Genomic DNA, 17,393 nt, shown 5'->3' with positions numbered 1-17,393 from the left:
GAGTATTTTTTTATATTTTTTTGGTATGGTCGGGTCAGGACGTATAAAAAACCGGTATTATTCGTTAGTATTTGTCGACGTTTCGTCATTTTTATTATGACATCCTCAAGACTGTATGCGTCAAAAATTGTTTTAAATATAAAATAGGGAATGCAATTAAAATAGTAATATTTTTATTACTTTTTAAATTTATCTCTATTACACACATTAAGTCACTGTACTATTTATAAGCCGTACTTATATAACGTACTATATAATATTTAAATAACGCCTATAAAAATACTGTTTTTTATTGCATATAAATGTTTCTTATGCAAAACTACATTCACTATAATAAGAAATGCACATGCAGCTAAACAATCATTAAATTAATATATATTTTTATGTTCGTATTTACACTTTAGTTTGTTAAAATTAAATCAGAAGCTAGCATGTAGGTATGATTTTTTTTTACCTTAACTGGCTGACACGCGCAAGGTGATATTAAAAACAAGTAGGTGCTAACGCCACCAGTGTTAATTATGTTGGTCGCTGGTATAAGTTTCGTATTACTCGCAGTTGCAGTTTTTAGAAAAGTTTCGCGACAATTTTGTTTGTACTGCAGCATAAAAATTACCTAGGACTAGCGTTATAATATAACGACAACTCGTAGATAACGAAATGAATTCTGTGACATCCTCTGATAACTGATAGTGAATTAGACTTTGATTACTGAAGGAAGTTGTCCGCCCACTACCCTGTTTGATATAGTTTGGCTCCACGAAACAAGATAAAGATATAATAAACATTTAAACAATTCAACGTCCATCTTCACAATAAAGAATGTAATATTTAATGTTACATGAGGGATACAAAAGTCGTATGGGATTTACTCAACGAAAGTAGCTGCTAGAAACGTTTCGGAATAAGAATTTTGACCAACAGAACATAATAAAAAACCAGTATGAACTGCAATTTATTTTTCAATCAATAATAAACATTATTTCATGTTCTATTTTAATACAAAAGAAATAAAAAAAATGAGGAAAATATGGAAAAATCAGAAGAAAACGGAATAAGTAGTGAAGAATCATATACTTATCAAAATACATTTACCAAAGCAATATTCCTGTTTATTTTATTCCGAGGAAATTTAGTCTCATTTTAAAAATCAACTGTAACTCCATTATTTACAGTCTAATTGAAAAAAATCTTGAGCTTTTCTTAAAGAGCTTTTCTTAAATATCGTGTAATTTGTGTGATATTGCAATAACAAGTATCTCTTTTTAAACAAAATCTAATTAGGCATCTATATTAAAAAGTTATTTTCTCGAAAACTTCAGTTAAAAAAAACTAACTGCGCTAGTGAAATGAACAACAAAAAATTACATTCGAATCATGCTACAAAACGGAAGTTTTAGAAATTTGATTTATTTTAAGTTGGCAATGGCCCTCTTGAGGCATTTCTTTGTAACTAACTGATGTATCTTGTCTTGTGTTCAGAGGTTCATAGTTCAATGGTACGTTTTTGTGAGGGAGATTAGACTTTCTTTAGCACAATTTAAAAACACGTTACGTTGATTGAAAATTTCTCCCATTTCAGTCAACGCACATTACATGATACATAACAACCATAGACTTGTATTTTTAGAAGTTTGTTATAACAACTAACTTCCTTTCTTATCGACTCCTCTCTTCTTCTTCTTCATAATACTAGCGCCCTCTATGATCATAATCAATAATCACATTTAAATGGCGCCAAATTTAAATTCGTTTACAGCAATATAAATACATATTGATTTAAGAGAGATCTTTTCTTTTTGTGCTTTGTTAATGATAACAATTATGTCGCCTATCTAATACCAGATGAATTTTTAGGAATTCCATGTTGCCTACGTGTACATAAGAATGGCAAACTCCCCCAGACCGGGTTTGTGGGTGTTGGAAAAATCCTCCGATTACGGGAAGACATACACCCCCTGGCAGTACTTCTCAGATTCCCCAGCTGACTGTGAAACGTTCTTTGGAAGGGAGAGTCTGCAGTCAATCACGAGAGATGACTCTGTCATTTGTAGCACCGAATACTCCAAAATTGTGCCCCTGGAAGGGGGAGAAGTAAGTACCGGCCCGATATTCAAAACATCAACGTTTATTTCGTTTAATTCTAGATTCCGATATCCCTGTTGAACAAGAGACCTTCGGCCAATCACTACTTTAACTCCACCGTCCTACAAGAGTGGACCAGAGCCACCAACGTAAGACTAAGGTTCCTGAGAACTAAAAATTTACTCGGCCACCTCATGTCGGTGGCCCGTCAAGATCCTACGGTCACGAGAAGGGTATAATATAACCCGTACGAGTTTATTTCCCTCTGATCGAGTCTCTTTTCAGTATTTCTACTCCATAAAGGATATCAGCATCGGGGGTCGTTGCATGTGCAACGGACACGCTGACGCCTGCGACATTCCCGATCCCGTTGATAACAGGGTTCTCTTGTGCCGCTGCAAACACAACACCTGCGGGGCGAAGTGCAACTCGTGCTGTCCCGGTTTCGAACAGAAGGCCTGGAGGCAGTCGAAGCACAACGACCCATTTAGGTGCGAACGTAAGTTGTTTACTGGTTATTTTCTTCACGGCGACAACACGAAACGATCTTTTCAGCTTGCAACTGCTTCCAACACAGCAACGAATGCGTTTACGACGGGGAAGTGGACCGGAAACGTTTGTCTCTCGACGTATACGGCAAGTACGAGGGCGGGGGCGTTTGTCAGAACTGTCAGCATAACACGGAAGGGATCAACTGTAACAAGTGCAAACCTAAGTATTTCAGGCCGTACAACAAGCACTGGAACGAAACGGACGTGTGCGAACGTAAGGGATTTATTTTTTAATTGTTTCTTATTCTGTAAATTTATTTTCTCGTAGCTTGCCAGTGTGACGTCTTTTATTCGACGGGGAACTGTGCCGAGGGTTCGGGACGTTGCGAGTGTAGGAAAGAATTCACGCCGCCGAACTGCGACAGGTGTAGTTTCGGCTACTACGATTATCCGAACTGCAAGCCGTGCGAGTGCTACCTCAATGGTACCGAAAACCTGCAGTGCTCACTTAACGACGGGGAGTGTACTTGCTTACGGAACTTTGGCGGGAAATACTGCAAGGAGTGCGCCCAGGGCTTCTTCAACTTTCCCGAGTGCACTCGTAAGTATTGGCGATTGTCTTGTTTTTTTGTCTATTTTTCTAATTAATATTACACAGAAAAAGCAGTGGCGTACCATATTTTTTTCCTATTTTTCTCAAGCTGGTATCTTGTTGTGACGCCACTGGAGAAATTAGGACAAATTAAATTATGTGAGAAAATGAGTATTGTTATTAGAAACAAAGTTGCCAAGTTTCAACAAAGTTGCCAAGTTTCAACAAAGTCTAAAATGGGGTTTTCGTTTTACGAATAAAAAATCAATTCTCATTTTAAACTTGAACACTCTGTAAATCGAAAACGACGCATCTCTACATATATTATGAACATGAACTTTTTTTTAAAGGACTTTTAGTACAAGTTGTGAAAGTCCTGCTACAAAAAACGCGGACACCCTGTATATTGACATATTCGGCCAGTCTCATTTCATCGTTTGTTTTTGGTCCGCCTACCACCTTGTCATATCTCATCAGGTGGATTGGTATTATGTAGTACGCCTAAATTTTTTCAGAAGTCGTCGACACTGAGATTCATAAACCGAGCATAGTGCTTTAACAAAATAATGAATACCTTGCTTGGTAAAAAAATAATTCTAATTTCAGACTGTGGATGCGATCAGCAAGGCTCTGTCTCTCCATCGTGCGACCACGAGAGCGGGAACTGTTCCTGTAAAAATAACTACGCGGGATCCAAATGCAGCGAGTGTAGAAACGGGTATTACTCTTACCCCGAATGCACGTGTAAGTGTATTTAGCGATCGTTGTCAGGAGGAAGTGTTATTTAACCCAATTTTGGTTAACAGACTGCAACTGCGACACCAGCGGAACCGAAGAGGGGATTTGCAACAAAGAAACGGGCCGGTGCATCTGTAGAGAGGGTTACGGCGGCGAACGTTGTGACATGTGCATCATGGGGTACTACGGCTACCCCGATTGCAAGCCCTGCAACTGCAGCAAGGTCGGATCTCACGGTTCCACCTGCAGCACTACCGGGAAGTGTTCCTGTCTGTCGAATTACGCTGGGCGCACCTGCGAACAGTGTTATCCCGGATATTATAACTATCCCGAGTGCAAGCGTAAGTTGCCATTTAAAACTAATATATATATAATACTAATACTTATTGTTTAATTATTTAGCCTGTAAATGCGATCATGGAGCGATCGGTGTTTCTTGCGATCAAGAGGGTAGATGCGAATGCCGTGAAAATTACGCCGGGCAGCATTGCGACGTGTGCAAAGAAGGATACTATAATTTCCCAGCTTGCGAAGGTAAAATATTCCCTCAAAGTTATGAATAATATTAACTAATTAAATTTCCTGAAATTTGACAGTTCGGAAATATTTTGACAGCTGACAGTATGATATAAACGCCATCTTGTATTTCAGATTGTAACTGCCATCCGGCTGGTGTGGTGGCAGGGTTTGCCGGTTGCGGTTCGGTCCCCGCCGGCGAATTGTGTCAATGTAAGGACCGGGTGGAGGGGCGCATCTGCAACAAGTGCAAGCCGCTCTACTGGAACCTCAACCGTAACAATCCCGACGGCTGCGAGGAGTGCAACTGCAATAAGACGGGCGTTTTAGGTGGCATCGCGGTTTGCGACACCGACGACGGACAGTGCGTCTGTAAACCGTCGGTTATCGCGAGGGGCTGCACGGAGTGCGCCGACGGCACCTACGACATGAGGGAGGATAACCTTTTCGGTTGTACAGGTGGGATATCTGTTTTTTTTTAGAGGGAACTATATAATTACGAATTCTAAGTGAAATAATTTTTACAGATTGCCGTTGTGACGTCGGGGGATCGGTGAGTAACATCTGCCACAAGACGACGGGTCAGTGTCCGTGCCAGTCCCGTGTGACGGGTCGCACGTGTAAAGAACCCCTACAGACCCATTACTTTCCCACCCTGTACCAATACCAGTACGAGGTGGAGGACGGTCGTACCCCAGAGAATAGCAGCGTTAGGTACGCTCACAACGAACGGGTTTTCCCAAACTATTCCTGGAAGGGGTATGCTGTGTTCTCGTCGCTACAAAAGGAAGTCATCCAGGTTATCTACATATTCAAACCGTCGCTGTACAGAATGGTACTGAGGTTTGTCAACGGTAATCCTAATAGCGTAATTGGAGGGATAAGGATTACGCCGGATAATCCAAACGACATCGAGCAGTACGTCAAGGTTCAGTTCAGAAACACGTCCGAGCCGTCTTTTGTTACCGTCTCGGGAGAGTCGGGAAACACACCGAAGCCGTTTGTGATGAATCCGGGTCGTTGGTTTGTCAGTATAAACGTAAACGGCAGCGTTCTAATCGTAAGTTAGAAGATATCGGAAGGTTTAAAAAGTTTTTTACTGTTTTTTTCTTGATTTTAGGATTACTTCGTCCTCCTTCCCGAAGATTTTTACTTAGCCACAGTTTTGAACCAAAAGGTAGAAAAGCCTTGCACGATAGACAAAAAGGACCTTTGTCGACATTACGCGTACCCGAACATAACGATTTTCGATAAATCGTGGGGTATCGGCGGTTTCATACGATCCGGCAAGAATATCGAACAAACACATGAATTTTTCCAAGACGTAGAGGTAAGTCCGCTCGCTTAAAATAATATAAATTTACAAAAGTTTTCTTTCAGCACTTAAACAAAATCGGGGCATTCAACAAGGTCCCTTTATTAAACGCCGCCCAGCCGGACATATCGTTTAATATCAGTGTGCACAAGTCTGGACCTTACGTTATCGTGATCAACTACGCCACACCGTTAAACGATTTACGCACCCACGACGTGAACGTGATCGCCCATCTGTGGAATGGAACTGAACGCGGCAACTTGAAACTTTATTCTTGCCCTTACACGGCGTTGTGCAGGCAGGCCGTTATTAACGAGCGAGGAGGAGTGGCGGTATATCCGGTCAACGGGAGTTTTATAGTCCTGGACCTGAAGGTAATTTTTCAGCGACGACTTAACATTGTACGTTTGTTTTTACCCATCTAGTGCCTTGTTGTCATATCCCATCAGGTGGATGGGTATTACGTAGTTCACTTAAGCCAAGTCAGTGGTCATTGACATTGAGATTCATAAACTAAACACAGTGCTTTAAAAAATAGTAACAACGGTTGTCAAATTCAAATTAGTTAGTTTCCCAACTAGTCTCGAGTTAATTTTTTGATATTTTGTTTACAATACGTTTCCGAACAATATTCTGCAAAAAAACTTCTAATAGTATTTTTTTCCCGAAAAAAGCTACAATGACCGGCCTAATTGAGAGACGTCAACGTTAATTTTGCAGTTAAGGGTATTTATTCTAACTTTTTAGAGCGACAACGTGAACGTGGGTGTCCACTCGATTTACGCGGTTCCCTACGAAGAATGGTCTCTGGACTACATCGAGCCCAAACCCGTATGCATCCGTAAAGACGAGCAGTGCATTCCGTTCTCTTTCCGCAACCCCCCGGAATCTAAGAAGATACAATTCGAGCAAGACTTGGAAGGAGAACTTGGAAAGAACAGACCGCCGATCAGGGGGAGTAACGAAACGTCTTACGTCTGGTTGAACCCGTCGGAAACTTTTGTGGACTTGAAGGGCAAAGTGACCCATCCCGGTTACTATACATTCGTGTTGCACTATTACCAGCCTCAATTCCCGGGTAAACGAGTATTTATCGAAAGGTAACTCGTGAGCTGATTTGAATTTTTTGCAGATTTCGACCTGAACGTTACCATACAGAACGGGCAGTTTTACGAATCCACCGTACCCGTCAGACATTGCCCGTCCCAATCGGGATGCAGATCGGTGGTCCTGCAGAACAACAGGAATAACAAGTTCTCCCTCACCGAAAACTTTGTGGTTACGTTGAAAGTAGGTCGTATTTTTAAATTAAAAACTGCCGTAATAACAAATTTTTTATTCCAGCAACCGGATAACAAGAACGTGTACCTGGATTACCTCCTGGTAATACCTGCGGATCAGTATACTGACAGAATTCTCGAAGAAGAGGAGATAGATAGAACGGGCGAATTTATCTCGACGTGCGGTAACAACCACTTTAACATCGACACTAGTCACGAGGGTGAGTTTGTCTATTTAGGTCTGTGTGGTAATTTTAATTTTGCACAACAAAATCGTAGTAGTGTTATAGTCCAAGCATTCTGTCGCGGATTAACGTTAAATTTGCAGAAATTATTACCTGGACAAAAAAAATATGACCGTGTAGAAAATTAAATTTTAAATTGAGTTTCTTGTTCTTTAAACTCGATCCAAAATGGCGAATGTGGTTAAAAATTCGCAAAGTTGCAAAAAACGGTTTTTTTAAAATAACTAAAAAAATATAGCAACGATTGAAAAATTTTAAATGAGAAAATTGTAGGTTTTTAAGAGATCTATAGACTGATTTTTTGTAAGTATTGATTGCTTTGTTAATTTTCGAGATATATCGAAAAAACCGTTAAAAATCTTCTCTTTTCTCTTCTTCTATAACTCGTTTAAGTTTACGTTCCCATATTTGCTATTTACTGCAATCATAGCCCACGGCAAGCCAAAAAGGTGCATTTTTGAAAAATTTAAAAAAATCAATTATTTTTCGATATATCGATTTTTTGAAAAAAAGGCGCTCTCGAAAGATGACTAAATCTTGTGAAATGACTGAAAAAGTTGCATTTTTTTTGGGTGTTTTTTTCAAATAACTATTTCAATTTTTATTTTATGAAAATGACTTGTAAAGAAAGAAACTGCTGACATTTTTTCACAAATTTAAAAAAAAAATGTTTTTCTACGAGAGCCGAGATAATTTTTTTATTTATAAAAAAAATTTTGGGGCCGCAATTAACATTATATAGCGATGCGCTTGATGGAGGTTAATATTGAATACTTATATTTTCAAAAAAAAAAAAAAAACGTGCAAGCGCTGAGTGCGTCAGCTGGACCGGACAGAGAAGTAGGTGGAAGCGGCACGCGCTCGCTCTGAAAACTGATGACGTGCAGTCTAAATGGCTCTCGCTTGCAAAATCTTTGATATCTGGGCTTCTGGACCACGTACAAAAATTCTTTAGTACTTAATCTGGTGTAGCTAAACACGATTATTATAGTCATTTTCGCCTTAGAAGCAAAATAGTCCCGTAAATGTTTAGTTTTTATTTAACTTATATTTTTTTTACTTTTATTATATTTCTTCACGAAAATATGGACGACGAACAATGGACGATGAATCAAAAGACAATCCGATAAAGAAAAGAAGAATTTCATTCGATAAATAATTTTAGTTTTCATTGTAATAATTTTATAGATATTTTATAAATAGTTGTATAATTACACAGACCCACAAAAAAAAAAAGTAGAAATCGCGAAATTTGAAGATTTTCCATGTTTTTGGGGTAGTTTTTCGCGATTTAAAAAAAACTGGAGGGTGATGGAGTAATTTTGACTCCGGATTCGGTTTCAGCGCATCAAAATACATAAGGATAGGTGGGTCTAGTCTGGTGTTTTCAACTTTTTTTTTTTTTTTGTGGGTCTGTGTAATTCCTTAATTNTAGTTTTTATTTAAATTACAATTTTTTTTTGCATATATCGTCATTTTAATAATTAATAATATTACAGTATTTTTCGTGTAATACCTTAATTTTTTTTGCTTCATTAATCATACTGACGTACTTGTTGCTGGCTTTTTAACAATTACTTCATCATTTCAATAATTTATTAATTTTAGTGTAAAATAAGTTTAAAAAATTTAATTTATTTACAAAAATATTTAATAATTATACAACTATGTATAAAATATCTATAAAATTATTACAATGAAAACTAAAGTATCCTATACTTACAGATAAAATTATTTATCGAATGAAATTCTTCCTTTCTTTGTCGGATTGTCTTTTGATTCATTTTCTTGTTCGTCGTCCATATTTTCGTGAAGAAGTATAATAAAAGTAAAAAAAATATAAGTTAAATAAAAACTAAACATTTACAGTACTATTTTGCTTCTAAGGCTAAAATGACTATAATAATCGTGTTTAGCTACCCCAGATTAAGTACAAAAGAATTTTTGTACGTGATCCAGAAGCCGAGATATCAAAGATTTTGCAAGCACGAACCATTTAGACTGCACGTCATCAGTTTTCATAGCGAGCGCGCGCCGCTTCCCCCTACTTCTCAACTATTAATACTAAAAATCAAGTAAACATATCCTACTATTTTTTTTTGAAAATATAAGTATTCAATATTAACCTCCATCAAGCGCATCGCTGTATAATGTTAATTGCGGCCTCAAAAATTTATTTAAATAAAAAAATTATCTCGGCTCTAGAAGGTCGTAAAAAAACACTTTTTTTTTTAAATTCGTGAAAAAATGTCAGCAGCTTCTTTCTTTAAGTCATTTTCATAAAATAAAAATTGAAATAGTCATTTGAAAAAAACATACCCAAAAAAAGTGCAACTTTTTCAGTCATTTTTTGATCCTTAAAATTAATAAAATCGTCAACATTTTTTAACAGCATGATAATATAACTCTTTACGAAGAAAATAAACCGAAAATCGTTACTGTAGGGCTATCCGCTGAGAAGATCTAGCCAATTTTCGAGAGCGCCTTTTTTTCAAAAAATCGATATATCTCGAAAAATAATTAATATTTTTAAATTTTTCAAAAATGTACTTTTTTGGCTTGCCGCGGGCTATGCTTGCAGTAAATAGCAAATATGGGCACGTAAATGTAAACGAGTTATAGAAGAAGAGAAAAGAGAAGATTTTTAACGGTTTTTTCGATATATCTCGAAAAGTAACAAAGCAATCGATACTTTCAAAAAATCAGTCGATAGATCTTTTTAAAACCTACAACTTTCTCATTTAAAATTTTTCAATCCGTGCTATATTTTTTTAGTTATTTTAGAAAAACCGTTTTTTTCAACTTTGCGATTTTTTTTAACCATGTTCGCCATATTGGATCGAGTTTAAAGAACAAGAAACTCAATTTAAAATTTAATTTTCTATACGGTCATATTTTTTTTGTCCAGGTAATAATTTCTGTAAGCATTTCTCTATAATGCTTGGACTATTAGGTATACCACAAGGTCCTCGCTTGGGGCGACCCTTCTTCAATATCTGTGTCAATCTGTCTGCTTCATTGTATTTGTATTTTTGTAGGTTTCTGTCGTGACTCCGTATTCTCCATAACGGCCAACCACAACACGGGAGCACTCTTTTGTCAGTGCGACTTCTCCGGTTCCTACAGTTTCGAATGTGAGAAGTTCGGGGGACAGTGCCCGTGTAAAGATCACATAATAGGACGAAAGTGCGAGGCGTGCAAAACGGGATATTATGGCTTCCCCGACTGCAAACCCTGCAACTGTCCGTCGACTGCCTACTGCGAACCGTCGACGGGTCAGTGTATTTGCCCGCCGCACGTAGTCGGCGAGCGATGCGATCAATGCGAGCCCTACACTTACGGTTACGACCCCCTTATCGGCTGCGAGGAGTGCAAATGTAATTATTTGGGTGTTAACGAGACGAGACAATGCGACATCCTTACCGGAGAATGCCCGTAAGTGCGAATAATTTTCTTTTTGTTGCGGATTAACTCAAACCTTTTTTCAGGTGCAAGAATAACATCATCGGTCGTCCCTGCGACCAATGCAAACCGGGGCATTTCTCGTTCCCGTACTGCCAGTCCTGCGAGTGCAACACCGTGGGAACCACGGCCGAGATCTGCGATCAGGTGTCCGCCGAATGCTTCTGCAAGAAGAACGTAGTGGGGCCGAGATGCGAATACTGCCGAGAGGGTTCCTTTAACCTGAGGGACGACAACGATGACGGGTGCACGGAATGCTTCTGTTTCGGTAAAACGACCAGGTGTACGGAATCGAACCTGCTTAAAATCGCTCTGACGGAGATGAGGGACTGGGAAGTCGTCGCCGTCCACGCTTCCGTACCCTTGAACGTAACAAACTTGAACCTTACCGTGGAAAGCGTAGACGAAAACGAAAACGTCATCGGCGTGGACTTTTCCTATTTTAACGTGTCGGAGAACGCGGCGTATTTCTCGGCCCCTCAGGACTATTTAGGGGAAAAATTAACATCGTACGGAGGTTTCTTGAACTACACGATTTATTACGTCATCGGACCGCAGGCGTCCGCCGTCAACGGCCCGGACCTTATCTTACAGGGAGCCGGATTGTATTTGACTAATTACGGATTCGAGCAGCCGCCGCCGGCGACGGAGTTTTACAGCACGCTGCAGTTGGTAGAGAGCAACTTCGAACTGCCCGCGGGGGGAGCCGCAAGAAGGGAACACATTATGGAGGTGCTTAGAGACCTGCGCGGTATTTATATCAGGGCTACGTACTGGACTGCTAGCGTTACGACGAGGTAAGACATAATCGCTAACTAACTAAAAATATGAAATGTGTATTTTGTGATGCCACAACCGTTAATCGGTGAAAATAGTTTACAACTTAAGTATGCTTGCAAGGTATTGAAAATGAAGCGGTGACATTGGGCTGTTCTCGTTTCACCAAATTAATGTTAGACGTTTGTTTTTTTGCCCGTCTAGCGCCGTGTTGTCATATCCCATCAGGTGGATTGACATTATGTAATTCACTGAAAGTAGGTCAGTCTCAGAGATCATTGAAAATGATGAAAAAATTGAAAACTTTGTATACATACTTATTATATATATACAGTGTGATTCAGAACTTATCCAAAAAAAGATTCTGGATGTACAGGGGACCCTTACAAATACAATTTTGTAAAGAAAAAATCAAAAAGGGCAGTTCGAAAATGATTTAAAAATACACTTCTGAAAACTGGTCCACTGTAAAACCTGACCTTGCACAATGCGACCGGCATGGCGGTGTGATAAAAACGGACAAAAACTTTTGCAAAGAAAGAAATAAATAGAATTTTATACCACCTATTTTATGTCGGCAAATTCAAATGCTTTTGCCTTTATTAACTAATAAAATTAATTTGTGTTTTTAAATAATAAAATCATTTGACGTACCCGATGTTACAACAACAATTGTTCAAAATTTTATCCACGGATGTGTAAACACATTTGGGTTCGTCTTAATCACTTTCTATGAACTAACACAAATGATGTTTTGCTTCACCATAAATTAAAACGATATCCATCAACTCTGAGATGCTATACACGCAAACCATTTTTGACACTAACTACTAAAAAACTGTTGTAAGCACCACAGATAACAGGTAAAAACACTATCACAACGACGGATTTCAATATTTGGAGTCGCTAAGGCCACGTGGCTCTCCATGCGTATTGCGAATGACGCTAGAGACTACAGTTGTCCAGCTGTGTAGTGGTTGAAGGTACTATAACTTCAATAATTTTTTTCTCGGAAACTATAAGGATTTTACAAACATTTTTTTTACGATATTGACTCCATTTCTCATGCCGCATCTATTCCCAAATTTTTTTGTAGAGGTTGTGAATCACCCTGTATATTTTTTTTTCTCAAGTTTAAAGACATAAAATTTTGATAGCTGGATGACTCTTCTTTCATTTAAATTTTTGTGAGGTCGATTTGATCAATTAGATCAAAAGTTATAACAAATTTAGTGGAGCGCGCCCGGGGCCGCGCGCTCTTCGAGAGCTATACTTGGGGGCCGCCCCGCCCGTCTCCTTTTTCGTATGTTAGAAAAAAAATTCTACAGCCCTCGATTCGCATTTTAGAAAAAAACTTTATTAACATTTTTTATGTAAAATTTTCTGTTCTTTCGAATGGCGCAGTTAATTCTTTTAAAAATTAAATTTTTTTATATATTTTACAAAAACTGTAATTTTGCAACTAATTTGTTAAATAAATAATTTAGCGTACACTCTACAGTTGGTAACTGTTTATATGTTGTTTCTGACAACTTTACAAAGCGAAAAATAAAAAGTTATCTATCTATATCTTGAGAGATTGTACGTTTCTATTCCCACGTTTTTGACAGGTTAATTAACGTGGCCCTCGACGAAGCGTTCAGAGCCAAAGACGACTATGATGTAAGGAACGGTCCCCTGGCTGTTTCGGTGGAGCAGTGCCACTGCCCCCCGAACTATCAGGGCTTGTCATGCGAGGAGTGCGCTCCTGGTTATTACAGGATATCGTCGGGACCGCACGGCGGCTACTGTGTTCCCTGCCAGTGCAATGGACACGCGAGGGAATGTGACGTCAACACCGGCATCTGTTTCGTAAGTACCAAATTTTAATTTCCGGGATAGGGATGTTGAAACCGAACGATACGTTCCGATTTATTTTCATAGAACTGCACCGATAACACTCGAGGTGACCACTGTGAGCTCTGTAACGTCGGCTACCACGGTAACGCTCTAGCGGGAACTCCGAACGACTGTTTGATCTGCGCTTGTCCTCTGCCTATTGCAAGCAACAAGTAGGTTTCCGCTTTAGCTGTTCGCTTAACGTTTGTAATGTTTTTTGTTTTTGTGCAGCTTTGCGACGGCCTGTGAGGTCAGTGCAGATGGGGAAAAGATCAGTTGTGATTGCGTAGACGGTTATATCGGGGCTAGATGTCACTCTTGTACTCCCGGTTACTACGGTCGTCCTGAGGTCGTAGGTAATACACTCATTGCTTGATTTTTTTATTCGTAAATTTTAATTCTACGCCCGTCTAGACGACTACTGCAAGCCTTGCCAGTGTTCCGGGAATATTAACCCCCAAGATCCCAGTTCCTGCGATACGGTCACGGGAGATTGTTTACGATGTTTGAATAACACCTTCGGCGAAGCTTGCTCACTCTGCGCCCCAGGTTTTTATGGTGACGCGGTGAACCTGAAGAATTGTCAAGGTAATGAATTGTTTTCCAGGAAAACCTTTTTAATTTAATAATTGTCGATGTTCTTAATTAACAGCCTGTATATGCGACGAGACGGGAACAGACCACTGCGAAAGTTTCTCAGGACGATGCGTGTGCAAGCCCAACGTGATCGGCGAGAAATGCGACCGTTGCGAAGTGGAGCACTACGGATTCCAGTCGGGCCGTGGCTGCGTACCTTGCGAGTGTGCCGAGGCTTCTGAGAGTGATCAGTGCGACGACGTCACGGGGCAGTGTAAGTGCAAGCCTGGCGCTACCGGAAGATCCTGCGATAGGTGCGCTGGGGGGTACTGGAATTACACTTCCGGCGGTTGCGTTTGTAAGTTAACGTACGGGTGTTAATATTGTCTTTGGAGTTGCGAATTATGTTTTTTTTCAGCTTGCGGATGTAAGAGTGAATATTCGCTCGGGTTTGGATGTAATGCACTTACCGGACAGTGCGAATGCCTGCAAGGCGTGATTGGGGAGAAATGCGACCAGTGTCCAAGGCGGTGGGCCTTCGTCCCCGACTTCGGTTGTCACCAGTGCGACAGTTGTCACCACGCCCTTCTAGATGATACCGATAGTCTAGCTGTGTTGATAGACCCGGTTATAATTGATTTCAATGTAAGTCGTCATGGTACCACCTCAAATGTTTGTAATAAAACGCGTGTCGTTTCGTTTGTAGTCGATCGGATCGAGGTATTTCACTTGGCAGAAAATGGAGAACATGAAAGTGCAGTTGGAGAGGCAGAAACCGAAGTTCAACGAAGTCGATCCGAGGCAAATCAATTTGGACGACATTATCCAAGAACTGGAGAGCCTAGAGCAAGACTCGAAGAACTTAAACAGAAAGGTGTTTAAACATCTTAATTATTATCAACGTTTTCACATTTATGTCTCCGTTTCAGTCCAATTACTCCCTTGAGAACAGCGATTCTCTCCGGAATCAATCGACGAAATTGAAAGACAAACTGGAGATCTTACTTGATGAGATTAATCAAGCAGACGACGACGCCCTTCGGACTATAGACGAAATCGACAGGATCACGGGAGAATTAAACGAGGAAGCCGGTATATCGATCCCTCGTGCGCCACGAAATATATCATTTATTCGTTTTATTATTTTGTAGGCAGCGAAATAGACAAGGCGGTGCAAACTGGCGAAACCCTCCTGAAGTCTATAAAAAGTTATAACTTGACCGGACGCGAAGACGAGGCGGACAAGGAATTGAATAAGATCAACGAGGTATTAAAAAACGTCGTAGATTACAAATACCCGGTTGAGACCCTTCAGGGACAGGTGGACGTGATAAAGGAAGCCCTGAAGGATTTCAACGAGAAGTTGGACGACTTGTTTAACCACACCCAGTATTCTTTGAATATGGCCAAGGAAGCGGAAAATATAGTAGCAAGAATCGGGTAAGTAATTTTCAGTGCTGAAGTTAATTTGGTTCATTAAAAAAAAAGTATTTTTCGTATATAAACCAACATTTATTAAAATCCACATGAAATTCAAGGTTGAAATTACATTTAAAGTACAACATAATTTTTTTATTTGTATTGAAATATCAGTTTTTTTTTTCAGACATTGAAAAATTGTATAAATTTTTGATAATTTATAAATATTGTATGTTTCTTTTTTATTAATTTCATAAACTTCCACACAACTCTTGTGGATAAGGTAAACTTGCCTACTGACGCAAAGCATTACTTTGTACCTACTGGCGTAGGTCGCTCTATGAAATATAACCTACAAAGTATATGTCATCTTATATGTCTTTGCTACCTAATTCCTACTGGCAAGAAGCTTTACTTTGAACCAACTGCAGTAGGTCGCTGTGTGACATATAACCTATAAAGTATATGTCAAATCTTAAATGTCATTGCAACTAAACGCATTATTACTTAATTACATGCCAAACATAACTTTGTACCTACCGTTAGAAAACGTCCTATTAATCATTATTAGTTAAAGACATTACTTTTTGTTAAAGAAGGTTATTTCCTTTAAAATGAGGAATAGAGATATTGATATTATAAGAAGCACGTTAAATAAGGTAAGTTAATTTTAGTTTACGATTGAACGGTATTTTGTTAGCTGATTGCGTTAAATTATATACAGGGTGTCTCTATGACTTCCTCCAAATTGATTCGGAACGTGCTGTGATTTTATTTTGGATGTCAATTTTTAACGTTTAACAGACTTTATTCTACATATCTCAAAATAGTTTATCATTTTCTATAAAGACCTGTTGATTATTAAATTTTATATATAAAATTGCGACACATTCTGATATATTTTCTTTTATTTCAATTATTTTATTTTCTATTAGTTTTTTTGTGATCATTTCTATTTTTAATTTAGAACCAAGGGGTGTAATAACATCGCGATAAACTTTGTATCAAAAAATTGTCAATAGTTTTTTTTTAAATCTACAGCTAAAAAGTCGTATAGGCTTAGAATTTATTTTTAGCCCAGTTACTGTAGCTGAAAATATAGTAATACCTACCTTCGAATTTTCTATAACTGCATAGATTTTTCTCAAAATTTAGAATTAGGCTCATCTTATCCCCCACTTCAAAACTTATATATGCGCTAGGTGTGCTTTTTGTTCTTAAGGGGTGAAAACCACCCCTTATTGGAAAAAAAAAGAAAAAATACAAATTTAAGCGTTTTTTGTAATCAAATTGTTTTTTATTTGTGCAGTATGAGTAATTTCATGTGCTATCTAACATGAAACTTAATGTATCCCAAATTTTCAACCCGGAAAAACCTTTAAAAAACACCGAAATTTGGAAAATTAACATTTTCAAAAATTAAGATTTTTTTTTAAATCATGCATTGTAAGTGAGTCAAAGACCCAGAACATATTCTTAGAACATAAATGAAGAAATCTGTAAACGGATTGATTTAATTTTAATTATGTCGCCAAAGACACTGATTTGTTTAATTTTTTCTTTAAAAAAAATGAGACTATTATGTTATTTCGATCATATTTCCATTAATTTTGATTCTAAAGACTTTTAAAACAGCTCATTTTTCAGGTTTTTCAAAGCAAGTACTTTTAAAAAGGTGCAAATAGTTTTTTCCTAATATTTATGATTTTGACGTTATTTAACGTTAACTGGTTCCAATTTAGTTTTTAGCTAACATATAATAATGTTTATAAATCCATAACTGGGTTTATATTGCAATTAGAGAAAAACAAAATAATGCCATTAGATTTGTTATTTTATTACCTTTCTTTTTGTTCATTACAACTTTTTCGTTAAATCCAATGGTTTCAGTTATTTACAAGAAACTGTCCGAAAATAAGCACTTTTTCAGTAAAAAATCTACATTTTCAATTACACTCGGAAAGTATTGGACTATCCAAAAAACTTTATATAACATTTGTTACTTAAAATTGACTCCTC

At 38.3% G+C, this 17,393-nt stretch overlaps 1 protein-coding gene across 1 annotated transcript in view; it reads left to right on the top strand.

Annotated features, from left to right (window-relative positions):
• The window catches only part of LOC108911043 (laminin subunit alpha), a 36,004-nt gene that overhangs the window by 4,986 nt on the left and 13,625 nt on the right, over positions 1–17,393 (top strand). The window contains exons 3-28 of the mRNA XM_018715866.1: positions 1,858–2,094; positions 2,148–2,318; positions 2,371–2,584; positions 2,641–2,850; positions 2,905–3,177; positions 3,775–3,912; positions 3,975–4,247; positions 4,309–4,440; positions 4,558–4,881; positions 4,950–5,482; positions 5,543–5,752; positions 5,803–6,111; positions 6,485–6,815; positions 6,870–7,027; positions 7,082–7,238; positions 10,301–10,697; positions 10,751–11,521; positions 13,112–13,352; positions 13,425–13,552; positions 13,611–13,735; positions 13,794–13,967; positions 14,032–14,313; positions 14,374–14,600; positions 14,662–14,829; positions 14,885–15,047; positions 15,107–15,395. Coding sequence (XP_018571382.1) covers positions 1,858–2,094; positions 2,148–2,318; positions 2,371–2,584; positions 2,641–2,850; positions 2,905–3,177; positions 3,775–3,912; positions 3,975–4,247; positions 4,309–4,440; positions 4,558–4,881; positions 4,950–5,482; positions 5,543–5,752; positions 5,803–6,111; positions 6,485–6,815; positions 6,870–7,027; positions 7,082–7,238; positions 10,301–10,697; positions 10,751–11,521; positions 13,112–13,352; positions 13,425–13,552; positions 13,611–13,735; positions 13,794–13,967; positions 14,032–14,313; positions 14,374–14,600; positions 14,662–14,829; positions 14,885–15,047; positions 15,107–15,395 — 6,635 coding nt within the window. The remainder of the gene's footprint in view (positions 1–1,857; positions 2,095–2,147; positions 2,319–2,370; positions 2,585–2,640; positions 2,851–2,904; positions 3,178–3,774; positions 3,913–3,974; positions 4,248–4,308; positions 4,441–4,557; positions 4,882–4,949; positions 5,483–5,542; positions 5,753–5,802; positions 6,112–6,484; positions 6,816–6,869; positions 7,028–7,081; positions 7,239–10,300; positions 10,698–10,750; positions 11,522–13,111; positions 13,353–13,424; positions 13,553–13,610; positions 13,736–13,793; positions 13,968–14,031; positions 14,314–14,373; positions 14,601–14,661; positions 14,830–14,884; positions 15,048–15,106; positions 15,396–17,393) is intronic.

This window comes from Anoplophora glabripennis, unplaced genomic scaffold (assembly GCF_000390285.2).
Source record: "Anoplophora glabripennis isolate ALB-LARVAE unplaced genomic scaffold, Agla_2.0 scaffold640, whole genome shotgun sequence".
Classification (NCBI taxonomy): Eukaryota; Metazoa; Arthropoda; class Insecta; order Coleoptera; family Cerambycidae; genus Anoplophora; species Anoplophora glabripennis.
Note: the sequence above shows the minus strand (reverse complement) of the source record. Positions and strands in the feature narration are given on the sequence as shown.